The 22,828-nt window shown below is 28.8% G+C and overlaps 2 protein-coding genes across 5 annotated transcripts; both read left to right on the top strand.

The window, feature by feature from the left end:
* Window positions 1-484: 484 nt before the first annotated feature.
* Window positions 485-6,118, top strand: LOC110606906 (probable trehalose-phosphate phosphatase F). Of its 4 annotated transcripts, XM_043954472.1 has the most exons (14): window positions 485-848; window positions 3,467-3,576; window positions 3,659-3,750; window positions 3,920-4,148; window positions 4,258-4,398; window positions 4,479-4,550; window positions 4,632-4,757; window positions 4,853-4,909; window positions 5,018-5,119; window positions 5,231-5,308; window positions 5,395-5,464; window positions 5,543-5,613; window positions 5,689-5,781; window positions 5,875-6,118. In XM_043954472.1, exons 2-14 carry the CDS (start codon window positions 3,550-3,552, stop codon window positions 5,956-5,958), a joined length of 1,242 nt encoding a protein of 413 aa, XP_043810407.1. In that variant the 5' UTR covers window positions 485-848; window positions 3,467-3,549; the 3' UTR covers window positions 5,959-6,118. The 4 variants fall into 4 exon arrangements, with proteins under 4 accessions (XP_043810407.1, XP_043810405.1, XP_043810404.1 ...); XM_043954471.1 differs by having other exon boundaries at window positions 491-848; window positions 3,659-4,148; XM_043954469.1 differs by having other exon boundaries at window positions 488-848; window positions 3,659-4,148; window positions 5,395-5,613.
* An 8,755-nt stretch (window positions 6,119-14,873) lies between these two features.
* On the top strand, window positions 14,874-18,903 carry LOC110606650 (acid beta-fructofuranosidase). Its single transcript, XM_043951634.1, has 7 exons — window positions 14,874-15,475; window positions 16,423-16,431; window positions 16,718-17,574; window positions 17,667-17,828; window positions 17,918-18,153; window positions 18,251-18,338; window positions 18,444-18,903. The coding sequence occupies exons 1-7, from the start codon at window positions 15,064-15,066 to the stop codon at window positions 18,639-18,641; spliced, it is 1,962 nt and encodes a 653-aa protein (XP_043807569.1). The 5' UTR covers window positions 14,874-15,063; the 3' UTR covers window positions 18,642-18,903.
* Window positions 18,904-22,828: the final 3,925 nt, after the last annotated feature.

The following is a 22,828-nucleotide window of genomic DNA, read 5'->3' as shown; positions in this document are numbered from 1 at the left end:
TAAAAAGGTAAAAAGAATTAAAAAAATTCGCACAAGAAAGTGTAAATAATTTCAAAGAAACGAACAAGAAAAGAGTGTTTAATTTTTCAGAAAATTCAATGAGGATTAAATATTAATTAAAACTTAATAATATTAAAATGATGTATATAATTTTAAATAAAACTCGTTATAATTTTGGAATTGATTGGAGAAAACACTCCAATTTTTTAATGTTAATTTCCGTTTTAAAGCAAAAATGCCAACGGTGCATGAAAGCGACTGAAGAGAAAACTCAATGGGCCCTATCTGACATGTGGCCACATCACTCACTACCCTTCACAGATGGCACCATTTTAATACTTGTGTAGGTTCCATTTACACGTGTTAGTTTCTGGGAATCTAATCAGCTGGTACCAATAATCACTCTCCACGGATTAATCTCTTCATTTTTTGAAGTTTTTTATTTTATTTTTCTTCAGCAGAACAAATAAGGAAATAATTTTTTTTTTTTTGTTACGGCGAAAATTAGAAGGTTGTTTCCTGATTCAACAACCAGGTAGTAGAGAAGGGGTGGTTACCTTGTTAAGCACGTCTTTCTATGGGCTATCAAACTCTATAAATACCCTTTCTTTTCGTCTTCAATTCCTTCCTTCCCTTCTTCCCTTTTCCTTCCCCTTCTTGTTTTTGTGTTTCTTCCCTTTTCCTTCTTAGGGTTTATTTCCTCTTGCCTGCCTTGTTCTAGCCTTTTTGTTCTATGGAGATTTTCTGTTTCTGATCTGACAACTGCATTTTAGCGATCATTTCCCGTTTGTTTCATAGGAAAACGATAATTGAAGACACGGTCACGTTTTCTCTACACGTGGGATCAGGTATGTAAATTTTTCTGTTTGCTTACTTATTTTATATTTTTCTATATGCCTTTATTTGTGGAATCTAAAAGTTTCGCTTTTCATGTGCATTGCTGTTACCTTCATTATTAACAACTTAAATAAAGGGGAACCCGTTTTTAAGATCCATATTGGCCTCATCCTCTTTTCTGGTTAAACATGCAAAACCCATGATTTAGTGATGAACCCTTTTCTCTTTCTTTCAGAAAGACGAAACCTTTTTGTATTTTTCAGCTCCATATTTTATCATTTTTTGTTAATTTGCTTGACGTATGGTTATTCAACTATAAAATTTGAGGTACCTAGCTACTTGTCTCTTTGAGGCTCTCTTCGCCCTTTGGGAGTCCTGGGACCATAGGTTGTCTGACTTTTGAAATCCTATGGTTTTGATGAAATGATTCTGTGGTTTATGTTAATAATATATACATGATTTAGAGGTTTTATGATTTTAATGGAAGATTAATTTTGACAGCCCATTTGTATGTTTTGTTTAGTGTACCATATAAATATTTCTAGTTTTGTCGGTTCTCCTTAACCAGCTAATTTTGTTGAGGTTTCGAAACGTGTCTTCATCGTTTTCTTTTGATGTGACCTGATGATTCTTTAATAGGAAAATTCTATGATTTGTTGTTTAGGTTCTTTTCTTTTTTAATGAGATACTACAATGTTGTTTTGCCTTTCGCCTTTCAATTATAAATAATGTGTGAGCATATGCTAAGAAATTACTTTGATTTTGATTTGTGCTTAATATATAAGCAGGAGCTAATCGATTGACATTTTATTTTGATTTCAGCAACCTCTTTTTGTTATTGGTTTGAGCTATTTTCCTGGTGGGGTTGAAGTCTACGGTCGTTTTGGTAGTTATAGTGTCCTGTCATTATATAGAAATGAAAATGAACTTTCATTTTCCTTCTGTTCTTATTTTCTTTTTTCTAAATGAAAATTTTATGCAACAATAAAGGAGTGCATTATTAGATCTACAAGCGAAATGGCCTTTCTAATGGCCCATGTATAGACCCACCATCTGCATCTCACACATATACAGACAAGTCTATATACACATCATTTTCATAGTATGAGGTCATGTATTATGTCTATTGCTGCTGCTATGCAAATTGGGAAATCCCAGAACTATTTGTCAGCAACGTCCTCTACTGTAGGTGTCTGAATCTAGACGAAGAAATGATCTCTCTGGGTGTAGTGGGGTGAGGTGGAGCATATTCAGAGATAATATAATTATATTCAAGTTAATTTAGAAATTTTTGTTAGAACTAGTTGGTTCTATAAGAGTTCGTCATAGTGTATTATTTGCTAGATAATATTTGTCGTCCTTTTCTAGAGCTTTTGAAAAAGAATTACAAGTTTATATTTTTATATAAATTTATGCCTTTTGATGCATCAGGGATTCTTGATTAATTGCCCTAACATAAAATTATCTTTCAACAAACTAATCAGTCTTGATTTACTTTGGCACGCCTCTTGAAGAAAAGGATTTTCCTGTGATGGTAGGTATGAAAGTGCCTAATCTCCTAGTCCATTCTTCTATTGTGAGAAGTCTTTTTAATATTTATTTGTGTTTATATATAGAGGCAGAGCTACCTAATTTTGTTTATGCAAATGGTTTCATTGCCTTCTTTGCTGTTAAAAGAATACCTAACAGTTGATTTTGAATTTCTGAATAATATGTCGTCGATTTTGAATTTCCGTATGATTTTCTTGTTTGCAACGTTTTACTTCCTATTATATAATACGGAATTGCAGACAACAAAAGTTCAAAGGTTGTAGGCTGATCCTTTTAAACGGTTCTCTGATGTGGAATGTTTAAGAATAGCTGTCTCTCTCTGATTGCATCGGAGGCTAAAGAATTCTTACAGCGGAAACTTTTAATAGCAAGTTTTTATCTTAAATCAACAGCATAGCAATCTGTCATTTTCTTTGTGCACTAGTCCCTCTTTGTGGTGAAAATTTTGATCAATTAAGTCCTCTTGTCAAAGTATGGTTATCCTTCACAACTTTACTATATTAAGTTTCTTTGACCTCTTCTGCTATATGGTATGTATCATGAATTTGACTATATGATTTTTTTTTTAATGTTTATTAGTTTAGTATAAAGTTAGAATCAAGATGGCAGACTTGGATGTTGATGTGGACAATGCTAGTTTCTTAACCTGAGCAATATATGGTCAACATCAATGTGTGTAGGATATGACCAGGCTCCAGAATTTTTTAGAATTTTCTATGTGATGTATTGGAGCTGAGTTCAGATTGCAGAACTCTTTCGTTTTGAATCTCTCTTAATGTTTACTTTCAAGTTAATTCTTTTATAGTGTTAGTTCTCTTGATAAATTACACTTCTTAATGAATAGCTCGATTAATTTTGTAGGTCCAAGAGTTCTGACTCTTTTAGGAAACCCTGGTGTTGAATAACTTATTTTAATATTGCAATTATAGACAATATATACTACTGATTTTGGATACCTATTATTATCTTATAGCTATGAAGTTTGGCAGATTAAGTCACTTGTGAATTTGCAAATTTATTTATTTCAGTAAGGCAATGTTTAGTAAACATGGCTGATTTCTTCTTAAATTCTGAGCAGCTATCTTCTGCATTTTACTGGAGCTATATACCATCCCTTCCTCAAGGATTCTTGTGCAAATAATGTTTGGTCACTGGCTATAAATGCGGTGCAGTTTTGGAGATGAAAAGGTATTATACGTTTGATAATTGTGTTCTGTTCTTATTTTGAATGAATTTTAGACTTCAATCTAATTACTTGCTGTCCGAGCAGTTTTCAGGAAGCCTATGCTTGATGGACTGCTTTCCCAGCAGCAGTGACAAGAAAACATTGAAGAAGTGGTTTTTCATTGATAAAAGGGTTGGGTGAAAGTGTTGTCTGAGGTGCATATATTTTTGTTTCGAGTGGTTTATTAGTATCAAACAGTTTTACACTTTGGAAGTGCTTTGCAAGTAATATTCTGGACCCAATGGACATGAAGTCAAATAAGTCATCTCCAGTTCTCACTGATCCTGCTCCAATTAACAAATCAAGGCTCGGCATCCATTCTAATTTACTGCCTTACCCACAATCTGGAGCATCTTTTTCCTCTGGCAAGCACATAAATATTCCTAGGAAAAAGCCAGGAAAGCTTGATGATGTTCGCTCCAATGGATGGTTGGATGCCATGAAATCCTCATCACCCCCTCGTAAGAAGCTCATTAAGGATTTCAACTTCGAAGTTGCTGCAGATGAGACTGACATTGCTTACTTCTCTTGGATGGTATTGAAAAGATGCAACTTGTTTTGGTAGATAAAGTGATGGTTTCTGCTTATAAAAGCTTATATATTTCTTTTTCATAATTTTATTTCCTCTTATTTCTGATCTGCAGCTTAAGTACCCATCAGCACTTAATTCTTTTGAGCAAATTACAAATTTTGCAAAAACCAAAAAGATAGCAATATTTCTAGATTATGATGGGACTCTTTCTCCCATTGTTGTTGATCCAGACCAGGCCACTATGTCTGATGAAGTAAGAATCGCCTATCCTTTCTTGTTGACCACCTCTTATTTCCATGACATTGAAATTAAGATTAATTGTACTGTTTTCAGATGCGTTCTGTTGTAAGAAATGTTGCAAAGTATTTTCCAACAGCAATTATTAGTGGAAGAAGCCGTGATAAAGTAGGTGGAGAATCCCTCAGTTGTAGTTTTTAAGAATTGTACTGGTAATTGTTTGGTTAATTTGGTGCATAATTTTTGCAGGTGTACGAGTTGGTAGGACTAACAGAACTCTATTATGCCGGTAGTCATGGGATGGACATCATGGGCCCTATCAATAGGGCAGTGTCCAATAACCAACCAAATTGTATTAAATCTATTGACCAACAGGTATCAGATATGATTAAGTTTTATGCAACTGCTCATATTTTCAGTTCCATACAAGATAATAAAGGGAACTGATATCTGTTTTGATGTCCTTGCAGGGCAAGGAGGTAAATCTATTCCAGCCCGCTAGGGAGTTTATACCTATGATCGATGAGGTGCTTGATCGTTTTGTTTCATTTAAGATATAATGCATATGAAGGAAAAAAAAAAAAAAGGTCTCCTTGTCATTTTGTCAAGCTGATTGATTTAATCTGGATGCGCAGGTTTTTAGAACCCTTGTCGAGAATACTAAAGAAATCAAAGGCGCAAAAGTTGAGAATCACAAATTTTGTGCTTCTGTTCATTATCGTAATGTAGATGAGAAGGTAAAGAAAGCAAAGGATTCAACAGTTTTTTTTTTTTTTTTAATTTTAATTATGATTCTTATTTTCCATCAAGTCTTAAGATGCAATTTTTTTTGCTTGTATTGATTTCAGAATTGGCATACGATTGCACAATGCGTGCATGATATCCTAACACAGTATCCTCGTTTACGATTAACTCATGGGCGGAAGGTGATTTGCTTGTTTATATGAGCTGATGATTTTCTCTCCTTCAATTATCGTAAATTTTATCTTAACATCATTTCCATGGTTGATAGGTTTTAGAGATCCGTCCTGTGATTGACTGGAACAAAGGGAGAGCAGTTGAATTTCTGCTTGAATCTCTTGGTAAGGAATCTTACTCTGGTCATTTAGCACAGTTTAGCCGACATATTGATTCGAATCTTAATGAAAATGGGAATACAGGCCTAAGTAAGAGAGACGATGTGCTCCCAATTTATATCGGAGATGATCGAACTGATGAAGATGCATTCAAGGTATTTGAGAATTTGTGCAGAAATAGAAAATTGTTAATTCTGTATAATAATAATACGATTTGATTTATATTGTAGGTGTTGCGAGAAAGAAATCAAGGTTATGGCATTCTGGTATCTTGTGTGCCCAAAGAAACCAATGCATTTTACTCCCTAAGGGATCCAATAGAGGTGCAAATTCTGCTCTGTTATTATTATTGTTCCTTTTTAAAAATTTCTATTGTGATTATGAATTGCTTATGGTGAGCTGTGCTAATATTACAGGTACTGCAATTCCTGTCGTCGCTGGTGAGATGGAAGAAGCTAGGAGAAGAGCGACGTTCCATGAATAATAGACGCAGTATATAATAGCAGTAGCCATTTAATTTATTTTTGTCGAACTATTATTTTTGTTAAATTAGCTTTTGCTATGTATATGCATCACCGATTCTGTTGCCTCCTTGTTTGTTAAGCAGATCAAGGAATAATGTTTTTCCATCGACATTGAATTTAATTTCACTTCATAATCGGTCTGAACACTGTTGAAAGTAATAAACCCTAATTATCGAGAACAAAAATGGTTGAGAAAAATTCTACACAAATGGGACTGCGGAATTTCAGGCGAGTCTGCAGTTCATGTTGCAACAGCTTGCCCCTTTCGTTTTCTGCCGGACTTTTCTTTTACAATTGATTATGACTAAAGGTCAGTTGCGGATTGATGTTGTTGTTTAGCTTGGATTAGTTCAGCCCTTAAAGGCATTATTCACTCTTAAAAAATATCATTAATATAATTAACATAATTTTAAAATTTTAATATATTTGTTTTATCCATATATTATTTTGGTAAAAATTAAATAATTCATCTATATTATCATTGCAAACTGTAACAAGGGCAGATTAGCTTCGTTATATACTCTCCGAGAGGTAACATACATGTCCAATAATTTTTTCAAGTTAATTTGGAGATCAATCTAATTCTTATGAGGAAATAACGTTTAAAATATTGTTTTTAAATGAATCCCCTTTTCTTTTTATTTATACAAATAAAGCTTAGAAAAATTCATCGATTTTTTTTTCTTTCAAAATGAAGATAATTTATTAGATTGAAACACAATACATCGTATAGTCTAAATCCAAACAACAAAAGCCCATGTCCCATTTCACTGAAAAGATCTCTAGGGCCCAAATTATAAATCAATTCATTTAAAAACCAACCCTAATATTTAGGTATGCAATCAAAAGGTGTGAACAAAACAGATAAAAAGTAATAAGTAAAGCTAAAATTCTTTAAACTGTTAAAAGGCAGTGCATATACTACAAAGGTAAACTAGAGACCTAAACTAAAAGAACATTGAGTTAAAGTCTAAATAAAAAAAAAATTTCTAAAATAAGCATCCCAAAAGCGCTATTACACTTTACAAAAAAGGTGAGTTAAAGTCTAAATAAAAAAAAAATTCCAAAATAAGCATCCCAAAAGCGCTATTAGACTTTACAAAAAAGGAGACCACAGTCAAAGCTCTAGCCCAAATTATCATCAGCTAAATCAAAACGAAAGCCTTGATAAGTTTCAGCATCCTGCTCAATTTCTGCACAATCTTCTTTGTCTTCTTAAATTTAGAAGGCAGAGAAGCAAATGAACTTTGCAAAGTCTGAACTTGATTCTAGAATTCAGTGTATTTAGCTGGTAAATATGTAAAAATCTGTTCATAACTATCCTTTAAAACAATCAAGTCCCTATAGTTGTAATTTTGGACTTCAAAACTATAAACTGCCTTTAAAGCATTTATGGCAAAAACTAAAGCAACAAACTTAGCCTCTTCAAAGCTAACAGAGCTAACACCAGTCCTATTAGCAATACACTTATTGCCATCAAAGTCGTGATAAAAGAACATAACTTTAACATAAAAATATCCCTCTTCTGTGTTCTATGACGGGTAGCAAGAAGGGGCAAGCCCAACTCTGTCAAGATCTTACCCAATATATTCTCCATAAAAATCTTAATAATCATTCTCTAAAAAGTGAAAAAATAACAATTAAGTTTCAAACAAAATAATCTCATCACCAAAATAAAAGCAAAGCACATAAAATCTAACAGCCTCTATTCAGACCATATTTATTTTATAAAATAAAAGGCCTCAGTGAAGGAAAAATTCTATATTTTACCAAAAAATATGATCCAAATAATCATTAAATATGAGTTTTCTCTATACTGGACATTCCGTCTTCTGATTCAAGGGAAATCTAATTTTAAAAAAGGTAAACTATCTGCTCATATTCAAGAACACATTAGATCAAAGTTTATTATCTAATGAATAGAGTTTTAACTGAGAGGCACTTGTAATTTCTTTTATTTTCATTAAAGTCAGCAGACTACTTATTTTAAAGCCTACACTTTATTTATCCACAAAGTCAGTGGACTAAAAAAAAAGAAGCAGGTACAAACGAATAAAAGCAAAAAAAGTGAAGAAAAAAAGCATACTGTTTTAAAGTTGGGGATGGTATCCTGTTTAAAAAAGAGATTCAATTAATGAAAAAATAACCAATAATAATTAAAACTGCGAGAAAATATAAAGTATAAACAAAAGATTACATTTGCTATAAATGATGTAAGAAAAGGGAAGTGTAATGGAAAAACACCATCCTACCATAACCATTTAATCCATTAAAAGTAAAATATTAAAAGCAAAAGAAAGAGATATAAGTCAAGGGAAGAAGTGAAAACCTAAAGCTGATAAAGGGAGATGGGAGAATAAACACATTCACTGTGAACTTAAATAAGGTTAAAAGAAAGACTGTGGAGAAATTGTGAAAGATCTTTTCATTGTGATGTCGGAAGATAATGTCTCCAATAAGTAAACCACATAAGATTTCACACAGTGAATGACAAAAAAATGCGAACTGGAGAAACTAGATCCTTGGAAACTGAAGAAAAAAACAAAGGAAATGATTAAAAAACCCTCAAAAGTTAGAGAAAGAAAAAAAAGAAAAATGATTAGGAGGTAAAAACTTGTCAATAGACAACCATCTCTGACTAAAAATACAGTTAAGATAACCCTTAGAGAAGAGGAAAGGACACTGACTAAGAAACTGACCACTTTGCTCGATAACAACATTGTTTAAATTAAACTCAAAATTTCTTTTACTCTACATGTTCTTTCGCTGCCTTGGCAGAAGGTATATTAAAGCACTTGACTTGAACATTGAGCACCATTTTAACTGAAAACTATAGAAATTCATGCAATTCATAGATTTTTATACATTCAAAGATAATTTACATCAATTAAATGGCTGAATATGCTAATGAAATTTTATTCTCGATGATGTTAAGCTTTTTATCCTCTCTTTTCTTTCATTAATCTGCATTAAGTAAACCATTTGATATTCTTAACCTGTAAATTGCTGATGATACTGAAATTTGTATCCTCTCTTCTCTATATTTTGATTCTTCATAGATCATGTTGCAGAGCAGAAATAGCAGGATAACAGTATCTCCTTATGTAGTAGTACAGAATTGGAAGCAATGCCGTTTAAATTGAAGGACAAAAAGGGAAAGAAAGAGGCAAGAAAGAAAATGGAAAAACAGTGAAGGAAGTAACAGCAAAATTAAAAAACGACGTCATTTTTAATGAAGGGCAAAAAGATGCAAGAAGATGAAAAAGGACAGTAGAAATGCGGTGGAGGAATGTAAATGAAGGGCAAATAAGTAAAAGGCCATGTTCCAGCAAAGTTAAAAATAGTGCCGTTTTTAATAAAGGGTAAAAAGGATATAAGAAGATGAAAAAAGACAATAAAAATATAGTGAAGGAAAGTAAATGAAGGACAAATAAGTATCAATTGAAATTTACTGTTTTTTTACTATTCTCCGCTTTATATTAGATATATTAATTAATTTGAAGTGGAATTCATCGTTAACATTAATAATGCATGTGCTTCGGAGCATTGTTTCATATTTAACTATTATTAGTATTTTAATTAATTAATTAATTATAATATTATGAAATTTTGATTTTATATAAATATGATAAACTTAATTCAAACAGTGGTAAATTTAAAAGAGTTCAAAAATCTCATTGCAACCAAATTTTATAATAAATAAATTAGAAATATGAAGGATATATATATATTCGATACAATGCATGATGTCTCCTTGTCCAAGTATGCTCAGCAGTAGTAACTTTTATGTGGGACATATACATTTGTTTAATTGTCTATAATAATTCGTAAAGGAATCCTCCTGTTTCTCCCCACGTCGGCAAACTATATTATTACATTATTCCAATAATTGTACTTTCCACAAACATTCGACTACAAGCAACCAACGTGGATCCACATATTATTACAACAACTATTTATCGTCTCATATCATAAAAAAATATAATTAAAAATTAAATAAATAAATAAATAATAGTTAATAATATATAAAATACAGCTCATTTAAAATTATAATACGTACATATTATTACAGTGTCTAAAAAGAAGTATGTTCAAGTAATTGTCCAAAAAAATCAAACACTTAGACTTTCGATTAAAGAGTTGGAGAGAGTTTAGAAAGGTCCGAATAATAATATCCATTTAATATTATTCCGTCTTACACATATCATCTAATAATTTCACATGAAGTACGTGTTACCCTCTTATTAATCAATAAATATACTCAGTCTTTGAGGCAGAAGGTGGTAGCACGTGCAAAACACTGAACCCAGATAGATAGGGGGACTTTATCATGTGGGAAGAAGATGCATGAGGACGACAGCCTCAACCCATACCTACCAAGAGTTAGGTGATGGGATCTGGTTTTTTTTCCTATCCAATGTTTTTGTTTTTGTTTTTGTTTTTATTCAATTATGAAGCCCTGTAGAAAGACATAAATCAACATCTAAGGCAGGTAATTATTGTAGTAAGCTGTCATTAAGGTTCTGTGGCCAATAATATTTCTTCTCCTAATAATGATTACATGACAAATGGGAAACAACCATTTGTCTCGCGGACAAGGCGTTACCATATTTATTAAGCATTGTAAATTTACCAATGGCCGAGGAGAGAGGAAAAATCGTTTTCTGAAGCTGACTCAGCAAATGGAATAGGTTAATTATTATCCTTAAGTTTGAGGCCAATAATTGCACTTTTCAATTATTTTTTTATTTGAGGTCATGATTTACAGTAATACAATCAGTGTGGTTGAATATTCTGCCACTTGTATGTGACACGTATTTAGATTCAGTGATCCTCTCCGTTTTTATAGTTATTCTTGCTCTCTTCATTGACTAGAATCCCAATCAAATTAAATTATGCTCTATTATTTCCGCAATTTCCTCCCGCTGTCGTCCTCTTGTAAATTAAGCTATTTTTCAATTTTTTGAACAAATTTTATTTTCCTTTTAACACTTAAAACAGCATACTTTTTGCTTTTTACATTAGAAAAAGTCATTTTAATTTTTTAATATTTAAATTTTATAAAAGTGTAAACATTAAATCCTTATTTTTCAGAAAACAAAATATATGAATAAACGTGTAATTGGAATTAAATATAATAAATTATTATTATTATTAAAAATTCTATACATAATAAAATTAAGTAAATTATTATTATTATTTTTTTAATTTTCTCTGCTCAGATCCTCAAAATGCTACTAAATTGATATGTGTGCTAAGACCATAGGACGCTTACGCTGAGCTGGCAACATGATTAATCATCACGAAACGAACATGGACAATTATGACATGGAGTTTATTATTATCCAAAGTACGTAATTTTAATTATTCTTGGGAAATTACTATAAAACTTGGGTCCGACGTTAATTGATTTGGATTTCTGGTGTATGCTATATTCCTTGTAGTATTGGGAGCATTAGAATCATTGATTAAAAAGTTTATATATTAAAAATACTTTTTATAAACATTGATTTATTTAAGGCATGAAATCGTTTGGTTAAATTTTGAATTAAATAAAAAAAATTAAAAATTAAAACAAACGGATTATTTTAATTATAAATTTTGATTTAATTCAATTTAATTTTTAATAAATCAAAATTAATAAAAATAAATTTAAATATTTTAATTCAAATAACAGATGGAGGGACAGATTCAATGCAAAATCAAAATTGAAACTTTAACCTTTGATCATTCAGGTTAAAAAATAAATATAATGCAATTACAAAAGTTATGTGTCAAATTCATAGCAAATAATTAAATATCCAAATTAACAATAAAAAATCAATGCTTAAATATCAATACTCAGTAATATTTCATTTAATATCAATACTCAAATTAACAATAAATAATTAAATAAACATCAGCGGAAAGCAAAAAAAAGTGAAATTTGTTAAAAGGAAAAAGGGTAAAAATTTGAATTTATATGAACAAGCACCTCCAAATCTATATATATATATATATATGAGCTATTAAGTTCAACTTTTCATTGATTTCGATTAATTAATCGAATTAATAAAAAATTAAAATATTTTAAAATTAATGATAAAATCAAATCGAATAAATCAAATAATTAAATTAAATAAAAATTTTAATTGGATTTAATTCAATTTTTCAGTTAAAACAAAAACAAGTGTACACTCCTAGATTTATTTGTTATTTATTTTAAATTATAGTCACTTTTTATTTTTCATTTATTTATTATGCTTTGGATATTAACTTTTAGTCTTTTTGGCTTAAAGGGGTGTGCGGTTCAAGTTTTGGAATAATTTCTTACAAGAATCAAAATTGAAACTGAATTGAAAATGATGTTTTGAATTTTTTAGAATTAAAATCATAATTAAATTTGAATACAGTTTCAATTCAGTTCTAATATCAGATTTTTTTTCTGCTCTAATTTCGATACAATATTCAATTTTTATAATAAAATTTAAATTTAAACGAAATAATTAAATACTTTTTAATATATTGTTAATATTATTTATATCAAACTTATAAGTCTCACACTTTAACTTTAAAATAATATCAAATATCTATAATATTATATAATATTTTCATTTAAAATATATGAATATACTAAATAACTAAATATAATATAATTTTTATACTATAATTTTCAAACTAAAAAAAAAGGAAAAAAAATCAAAAATTTTTAATTAAACTTTTAAAAACTTTGTTGTTTTCACAAGAAATAAACTCCAAATAAACGAATTTTTATTATTTTTATAATATGTTACAAATATATTTAATTTTCTATATTTTTTATAATAAAACTAGATAATTTAAAATAAAATTACATTATATAGGTTAACTTAATAATATTTTTTAAATAGTTATAATTAATTTAATTTAATTTATTTCTAATTTTATCAAATTATATTTTATTATTATATAATATAGTTAACAATTATATATATATATATAGATAATAATAACAATTACAAATATATATATATATATATATAATTGATTTTAATAGTTTATATTCTATTAATATAAATTTTATTAATATGAAAATAATGTATAATATAATCTATTTAAATAAAATATAATATAATTAATGAGTTAAATTATACCTTTATAAAAAATTTTAATAATTGATTAGTGATTAAAATATATTATAATTATATATATATATATATTCATAGCTACAAGTATATATACATATCAATTTATATATAATTATTTTAGTAATTTATATCTTATTAGTATAATTCTATTAATATTAATTAAATTAGTGTATATATATAATCATTTAGATAGGATAAATTTTAATTAACTAATTAAATTAATTAAATTATACTATTATAAATATTTATTAATTGCTTAATAATAAAAAATATAATAATTTATATATTATATATATATATATAATAATAATTATAAGTGTATATATATATAATTATTTTAGTAATTTATATTTTAATAATATAATTCTATTAATATATATAATATATTTAAATAAAATAAATTATAATTAATTAATTAAATTGATTAAATAAAATAATTAAATAAAAAATTAAAATTAAATAAAATAAATTATAATTAATTAATTGATTAAATAAAACTTTGTTGTTTCCACGAGAAATAAGCTTTAATTAAATGAGTTTTTATCATTTCTGTAATATGTTATGGATGTATTTAATTTTTTTTTATTTTTTTATAATAAAACTACATAATTTAAAATAAAATTATATAATATCTAAAATTATATAATTTAACTTAACAATATTTTTTAAATAGTGACAATTATTTTAATTTATTTCTAATTTTATCAAATTATATTTTATTATTATATAATATAGTTAATAATTATATATATATACTATGAATAATAATAATAATTATAAATATATATACATACACATATATATGTAATTGATTTTAATAATTTATATTCTATTAGTATAAATTCTATTAATATAAAAATAGTATATAATATAATCTATTTAAATAGAATGAAGTATAATTAATGAATTAAATTAATTGAATTATATTCTTATAAATATTTAATAGTTGGTTATTGATTAAAATATATAATAATTATATATATATATATATATATAGCTATTAATAATAATTATAAGTATATATACATATATCAATTTATATATAATTATTTTAATAATTTATATTCTATTAATATATAATTCTATTAATATTGAGTTAGTATATATATAATCATTTAGATAGAATAAATTTTAATTAACTAATTAAATTAGTTAAATTATATTATTATTATAAATATTTAATAATTGATTAATAATTAAAAAATATAATAATTTTATATTATCGTATATATATTGATAATAATAATAATTATAAGTATATATATAATCATTTTAATAATTTATATTTTAATCATATAAATCTATTAATATATATATATATTATATATATATAATCTATTTAAATAAAATAAATTATAATTAATTAATTAGATTGATTAAATAAAATAATTAAATAAAAAGTTAAAATTAAAATTAAATAAATTTAATTTAATAAAATTCAATTTCTATATCATAGATTTTTTTTTAATTTTAATTTGATTTGGTTCGAAACCGATAACTGTTCACAGCCCTAATTGCTTAGCACCACCCAAAAAGAAAAGCGGGGCAATAACTCCAACTAGTTTGGGAGAGCGGAGACTGGTTGAAATTGTTGATTTACCCTTATCTCTCTTTCTTTAAAAAAAATTATAAAATATTACCGTTTTAAACGAGAAGCCACTGAAAAAATGACACATAAATAAATATAAATTATTAAAAAAACTATTCAATAATTGTTATTTTTAAAAAAATTCATTTTAAAAATTTTCCTATTCTTCATCCGATTAACCCATTCAATTTCTCTCTCCCTGTTTCTCTGATCTGTTGGCAGACTCTTTCACATTGACCCTTCAATCTCCATTAAGAACCCACCTATATATAGCAACTTCAATCTCTTACACACACATACCATTTCATTAGGCACCACTTCCTCCTCTGTGTCTCCCTCTCTTTCTTCTTTTATAAACACCATCCTTCTTCTCCTCTCTCCGCAATCATGGCAGACCCCAACCCATTTCTTCCTATCTCCCAGCCACTGCACCCCACCTACACTTCTCTCCCAGATGTCTCACACCGCCGCTTCTCCAAGAAACTCCTCTTCGGAGTCTTTTCTGCGTTGTCCCTGGTTTTGTTGTTTGTAGCATTAGTTATTGATCAGAAAGGATCCGAGCAGACCTTCCCTTCACGAGAAAATGAAAATGTGGCTTCATTGTCTTTGCCAAAAGAAACGGCGAAGCCCGAGACTTTGAGGCCTATCTCCCGTGGCGTCTCCGCCGGTGTGTCTGAGAAAGCTAGCCTCATCTCTAGCGGATCGGCATCCTCGGAGGAGCAGTATCCATGGAACAATAGCATGTTATCATGGCAAAGGACAGCTTTCCATTTCCAGCCTGAGAAGAACTGGATGAATGGTACCGTTCAATTATTATTTTTCTCATATTTTATTATTCGCTGCTTAAGATCCACCCCCACATCTCCCCGCTTTTACCTTTTGGGCCACAGTGTTTAGGAATTGCTTACCTAATTATCTTTGTTTTTATTTTAATTTGAGAATTAAGTTTAATTTACTAAATTTTTATAAAATAATGCACTACTATAATTTTTTATTAATTTTTTAAAACTAAAATTAATTAATTTTTTCATTTTGTTGAATTTTCAGAAAGGGATTAAGAATTTTTTTTATTTAAATAAAGCAATAAATGGAAAAAGAGGGATAACATAATGGAAATTCTCCGCAGTGCGCAGGTTTGTCATTGCTAATGAAAAAGGTATTTAGCATCATAATAAGTGGGACCCATTTCTCTTTACAGGATTGATATGCTTATGTGGCCATTAATAATTTTGAAGATTGTCCCTTGCGTATACAAATACAATTCGTGTTTTTTTTTATGTCAGAGTCAACCTTTTGTAAAAGATAAAGAATAAAAAATAAAATAAAATTGAGAGACGCACTTGCAGTCCAATTAAGTAGCGTGATTCATTCGTATCAGGTTCTTGTGAAGGTGAAAATAAGTAGACGTAAGAGCAAACCTAAAACTTATGTGTCTGCCAAATATTGATTAGATGTTAATATTTCAATCGTTTTCATAATTATGTAATTTTGAATTTAAATTTACAAAGACAAAGCTTAAAGAGAAATTATACAATCGACATTCAATTGTAATATAAATTGAACTGGTCAATGAATCAATTTTCAATTTTTTTTTTTTTCTGTTCAACCAATGGACTAGACAATTAGGAATATGTGCAATGCGTGTTCCCACCTAACCTAATGCACTTTTTTTTTCTGGTGATTTTCATGGTCGGTGACGTGGACTGTCGATGTTCTGATTGGGAATTTCGGTTCTTTCTGCTTCAGACCCTAATGGTAAGACCTCGTTTCTTGCTTGTGAACCTGTATATGCTTCCTTGCGATTCAATAAAATTAAGACCAAAGTAAAATGTTCAAAATTTTCAAGATGATTTTGGCAATTAAACTGGAACTTTTTTTTGGGCCTTAGAATTCTCTTATATTCTACAAATTCCTGTGTAAAATTTTATGATTTTGAAACTGAGCATTTAAATTGATCGCTTGACTGAACATGATCGATTCAAATTGATTAATCCTGTAACTAGTCTAAAGTTGTTGAGTTTAACCAGCATAAAACTTGCAGGTCCATTGTTTTACAAGGGCTGGTACCATTTCTTCTATCAGTACAATCCAAATGCTGCTGTGTGGGGTGACATAGTCTGGGGCCATGCTGTGTCAAGGGACTTGATCCACTGGCTTCACCTCCCATTGGCAATGGTTGCCAATCAATGGTACGACCAAAATGGTGTGTGGACTGGCTCCGCCACCATCCTCCCAGATGGCAATATTATTATGCTATACACTGGATCCACCAATGAGTCTGTTCAGGTGCAGAATCTTGCTTATCCAGCAGACGCCAATGATCCTCTTCTCCTTGAATGGACCAAATACTCCGGTAATCCTGTTCTAGTGCCACCACCAGGCATTGACATCAAGGATTTCCGTGATCCAACGACAGCTTGGTACACTTCTGAGGGGAAATGGCGCATCAGTATAGGATCTAAAGTTGGTAAAACTGGCGTAGCTTTAATCTACGACACCGAGGACTTCATAAATTATAATTTGAAATCTGAGGCACTTCATGGTGTCCCTGGCACTGGCATGTGGGAGTGTGTGGACTTTTACCCTGTTTCGAAGAAGTATCAACATGGATTGGATACATCTGATAATGGTCCTGATGTAAAACACGTGGTTAAGGCAAGCCTTGATGATGATAGGCATGATTACTATGCAATTGGAACTTACGATGAATTGAACAGTAAATGGACTCCAGACAATCCAGATATTGACGTCGGTATTGGTCTTAGGTATGATTATGGTATATTCTACGCATCCAAGACATTTTATGATCACCATAAGGGGAGGAGGGTGTTGTGGGGTTGGATCGGCGAGTCTGATAGTGAACTTGCTGATGTCAAGAAAGGATGGGCATGTCTTCAGGTATCTTTGCTTTTCAAACATGGGATTTGACTGTTCACAGATTTGACAAAGTTAAAGCTTAACTCATAGTTTCTATCAAATTCTCTCTGTAGGCCATTCCAAGGACAGTCTCCCTGGACACAAAGACCGGCAGCAATCTGCTTCAATGGCCAGTTGAAGAGGTAGAGAATTTGAGACTAAGAGCCCGAGAATTTAAAAAGGTGGAGGTCGAGCCCGGGTCAGTTGTGCCCCTTGATCTTGATGCAGCCACACAGGTCTGTTTCTATACACAACTCATACGTAAGATAAGTAAAAAAAGAAAAACACAGTTTGAAAAGCTAACGTGACAATTGTTATTATACAGCTAGATATCGTTGCGGTGTTCGAGTTAGACAAGGATGCATTGATGAAGACAGCTGAATCCACTGAGGAGTTCAGCTGCAAAACAAGTAGAGGAGCTGCTCACCGCAATGCGTTAGGCCCCTTCGGTCTTCTGGTTCTTGCTGATGACAGCCTTGCCGAGCAGACCCCTGTATACTTCTACATTAACAAAGGAAGTAATGGCACCTTCAAAACTTTCTTCTGCACAGATCAATCAAGGTAATTAAAACTTAACTTTTCACTGGTTCTTGATTGAAATTAAATTCCATATTCTTACGTAAAGTATTCATGATGAACATTTAATTCTCGTTTACAGGTCTTCTGCAGCAAATGATGTTAACAAACAAATTTATGGTAACTTTGTTCCAGTCCTTGAGGGTGAAAAATTCACTCTAAGGATATTGGTAAGCTCATGCTCCCAATTAATTCTTCCTTCAACATGAACAGCTATCCTATCTAGTCAATTAATTAAACATGAAAATTTATCTGTGATTGTGTACATAAACCAGGTGGATCATTCGATAATCGAAAGCTTTGCCCAAGGGGGTAGAACAACCATCACTTCCCGGGTTTATCCAACAAGGGCAATCTATGGAAGTGCCAAGGTCTTTTTGTTCAACAATGCTATTGAAACCAATGTTACTGCTTCACTCAAGATATGGCAAATGAATTCCGCGTTTATTCGTCCCTATCCAAATATCCGGTAGACTGTGAAACTCATCTTTCCAAGTCTACCTCATTTTTTGCAATTTGTACAATAATCTTTTTCTTTTTTCCATTGCATTTGTCCAATTTGCTTGGTTTCCTATTCAAGTCTATTTCATTTTGATCATTAGATGAGAAAGGTTAAAGAGATAGGCCTGCTAGAAGTAGAAGAGTATGTAAACATGTTAAAGTGTGCAAAGCATTTGGTATGATTACTTGTATAGCAATTGATTCTGAAATTTTAGTATTTGAGTTTGAGAATAACTGGATAACAACTCATCTAACTTCACTTTCCAATCAAGTCCTCTAACCTCTAACTTCGCTTGATTTTCTGACAAGTAAGTCCTCTAACTTTTATATTTTGGGGAGTATTGATTGATTTCTTGAATGGTTGGTGGGATGATATAATTGGATACCGGAATTGCATTGTTGGATTCAATGAACTAGATGATTTCCAAATGGATTAAAATTAACATGACAATCATCTTTAAATGAGGGGAATTCCTCGGATTTCTTGTGGACTTGCTAAAGATGAATGACCATTCACTGACAATAGCGACTACAGTTATCTATTTGTAATAGACATTGTGATTTGAGGACCATCCACTGAAGATTAAAAGAACAACGAACAGTGATTTGTGGTTGGGTTTAATAGTTAGTGTAAAGCCCAGCAGCTAAGCTTGGTTGTGGGATTTCAAATCCCAAATACCCCATCGCCCACTAAGCAAGAGATTTAGAAATATATATTAGCTAGGTTGAAACTATTAAATAACTTAAGGATGCCTGTTTTAAGGAATATGGATGATGTTGATGATTGTCACCAATATGCAAACTGTGGTGGCAGGGGTTGCAGATAGATTAGGAGGTGATGGGTTTTGTAGTGGCTGTTCATAATTGAACTGGTTGTTGATGGAGGGCATTAGTGACATGCAATGGGTATATTTGTTGTTTATCCATGATGGTCAGTAAGCAGATCATCATGTGGGGACTCCACATGCGTAGATTCTCTAGTATACTTTTTTTTTCTTGGACTAATAATATCGGCAAATGTGGAAATGCTAGTGGGTGGTGGCAGGATTATTGATGGTGGCCATTGATCAGAAACAGATGATGGACCCACCAAATCTCAAATTGGAATCTTAATTGATGTGGAAATTTAGAGCATCAATAATTAAAGAAATTGATTATGGATCTAGGAAAAAATTAACTTCAAATAGAACAAGGTGGGTCCGCACATATAGATGGACTTATCTAATATTTTTATGGAAAGACCGAATCCAAGTAAATTTACCTAGGTCCATTGGATTAGAAGGGAATCAGCTAATGATGAATTGGCCCAGGCCCTAGTCTGTCCAGTTTGTACCAATTTTTATCAATGAACTGTTAGCATTGGTAGCTGTTTCAAAAGACAATTTGATGGGTAATTTTTATCCGATTAAATTTATATTGTAAATTGCAGATCTATGTGAACCGATTTAAGTAAATATGAAGCTAAAAACAAATGGCATCTAATATGGGGGGCAGCAGCCGAGTGGTTAGGGAACTCATTGATGGATTGTACCCCTTGGCCATGAAGTCTGTACATTGTTTTCTTCACAAATGAAGTATCTGAATATCCTTTTAGCCTTCCTTACAACAAAAACCTTTGAAAAGGCACCCAGTTCTTCACTTCCATCAACAGTCAATATCAAATAAAAAAGTTAAATTTTTTTCTTGTTTTTCAACTCGTCTTGATCATCTCTTTTCAATTCCCCTTCTTCATTATGCCTATCACATACATATTTCTGGATATGTTATGCCATTATTCTTGTTTTATAATTTAGAGGAAAAAAGAAAAAGAATTTATTGCTATTTGTGCTGATTGTTATGTTGCATTCTGGATTCAGGTTCAGCATGGTAATACACTTCGGCGTATCCATGCTCCTGCTAATGAGGACGGACTTCTGGTATTTGTCATGGCTAGTCTGACGACGCCAACCATCTTTTTCCTTACATATCTTTATTTTTTTTCTAATTCATTTTTTCATTATAAAATGTAGAAATTAACCAAAAAAAAAAAAAGAGTAAGCAATAAGCATTTTTGTAGTTTTTCAGTTAGATTTGGGTTAGATTGTTTTATTAATTTTTTATTTCTGAAATAAATAAAAAAACTTGAAAATGATTAATAGAAAATTTGTAAGTTGATTTTCAAAGAGTTATAAAATAGAATCACATTATTCTAAAAATATAGTTTCATCCCCAAATGATAAATAAAGTTCTATTTAATTTATTGGATAGATCAAATAATTATGATGACACAATACATAATTACTTTTAGCCTCTATATTCTTAAAAGAAAAAAAAAAGAGGTTAATTTTTTTCATTTAATCTAAATTAAATAAATTTTAACTAGTTCAAATTTAATAAATTAAAATTATATTTTTATTATTGAATACAATTATATTAAAATTAAATTTATTAAATACTTTAAAATATGAATGTTGTATAATTAAATTTTTTTACCTATTAAATATAAACATAAAAGCAATTGTCCTATTTAGAGTATTCAATGATTAATTTGAATTAAATTTAAATCCAAATCATTTTTATTCATTAGTTAATTTTGTAATCAAATTCAATTTAAATTATTTTTTTTATTGATCAACCATTTAAATTTATATCTCATTAACTATTAAAATTAATTTATTAATTATAAAATATAATAAAAAATTACTCATATTTCAACGGCAAATGTGCTGATATAATAAAAACACAATTAAATATAAATTAAAAAATGTCATAAAAAATTAAATTAAATTAAAATAATTAAATTAAAATACCACATTTCAAATAATAACAAATAAAAAATATCTAATTAATTTTATAAATTATATACTTTTAAATTTTATAAATTAAAAAAATTAATTTTAAAATAAAAATTTTAATTTTTCAAAAATTAAAAATTAAAATAATTTATACATATTATTTTTATTATTTTTAGAATTGTGACTAATTTAATTTTAAATAAATTAAAAAATAAATTATATTTTATATATTATTTTATTTTTTTATAAATATAACTGTTTTTAAATTTTATATGAATTAAAAATTAAAATAGTTATTTATTGATTAATTAATAAAAATTAATAAAAAATTATATAAATTAAATAAAATATTTAAATTAATTTAATTAAAATAGTTATTTACGTTATTTAAAATTAATATATATTTTTATTTTTAAAATTAAATAATTTAATTTATATATTTTAACTTAATCGAATTAAAAGTCACTTCATTTTATTTTTTATTAATTATTTTTAAAATAATCAAAATACTATCAATCATTGAATTATGTTAAAGTTAGAGCTTATATTTTTAAAATAAATGATTTACTTTATGCATTTTAATTTTATCAAACTGAAATAAATATTATTTTAATTGAAAAATTTTAATCAAAATTAAAATATTATTAATTTAAAAAATAATAAGACATATATATTAATTTTAATATATTAAATTTCAGAAATGTTAAAAATTAATTTTTTTATAAATTTATAAATCAATATAAAATAGAAGAAGTGATTATTTTTCACTATAAAATTTTCTAAAGTTTGTACGATACTAATCCACAATTTTTACATAGATAGGATCATATAATTTTATAATGTAAAAATATAAAATTTTACATAAAATAGTTTATAATATAGATTTACATACAACTGTTTACTTCTCCGACCTCTGTACCTTCCCTTCCCGCCTGGGTGCCTGGGGCACCACCGTAAGAAGAGGTGAACTGCCACACATGGTCTAGAAATAATGTAGAATTTTTTGTCAACGAAAATTTACTATATGAAAAAAAAATATTAAGTAATTTATTAATTTTAAAAAATATATTAAAATATTTATAATATTTTAAAAAAATTAATTAATTAATTATTTTATTAATTTTAATCATTAAATATTTTATTATTTATTATTTATAATTTAATAAAAAATATGTTAGTAAATTTTCAAATTAAAAAAATTAATTAATATTTTATATTAAAAATATTTTAACTTTTTTTATAATATTTAATAGGTAAAATTAATAGAGGGATTAATTAATAAATTTTTTAAAATATTAAAAATATTTTAATATATTTTTTAAAATTAAAATTTTTTTTATAAGTCTATTAGATAAAAAATTTTAAATATTTATTAATTTTATAAT

This window comes from Manihot esculenta, chromosome 2 (assembly GCF_001659605.2).
Source record: "Manihot esculenta cultivar AM560-2 chromosome 2, M.esculenta_v8, whole genome shotgun sequence".
Classification (NCBI taxonomy): Eukaryota; Viridiplantae; Streptophyta; class Magnoliopsida; order Malpighiales; family Euphorbiaceae; genus Manihot; species Manihot esculenta.
Note: the sequence above shows the minus strand (reverse complement) of the source record. Positions and strands in the feature narration are given on the sequence as shown.

What these genes read in the sequence shown, in the direction of transcription:
- LOC110606650 (XM_043951634.1), top strand. Translation starts at nt 15,064, where the DNA reads ATGGCAGACCCCAACCCATTTCTTCCTATCTCCCAGCCACTGCACCCC. An exon ending in AAGGATGGGCATGTCTTCAG is followed by an intron (nt 17,575 to 17,666) that starts GTATCTTTGCTT and finishes TTCTCTCTGTAG; the next exon opens with GCCATTCCAAGGACAGTCTC. An exon ending in AATTCACTCTAAGGATATTG is followed by an intron (nt 18,339 to 18,443) that starts GTAAGCTCATGC and finishes TACATAAACCAG; the next exon opens with GTGGATCATTCGATAATCGA.
- LOC110606906 (XM_043954469.1), top strand. Translation starts at nt 3,855, where the DNA reads ATGGACATGAAGTCAAATAAGTCATCTCCAGTTCTCACTGATCCTGCT. An exon ending in AGGCCACTATGTCTGATGAA is followed by an intron (nt 4,399 to 4,478) that starts GTAAGAATCGCC and finishes TACTGTTTTCAG; the next exon opens with ATGCGTTCTGTTGTAAGAAA. An exon ending in CTGATGAAGATGCATTCAAG is followed by an intron (nt 5,614 to 5,688) that starts GTATTTGAGAAT and finishes TTTATATTGTAG; the next exon opens with GTGTTGCGAGAAAGAAATCA.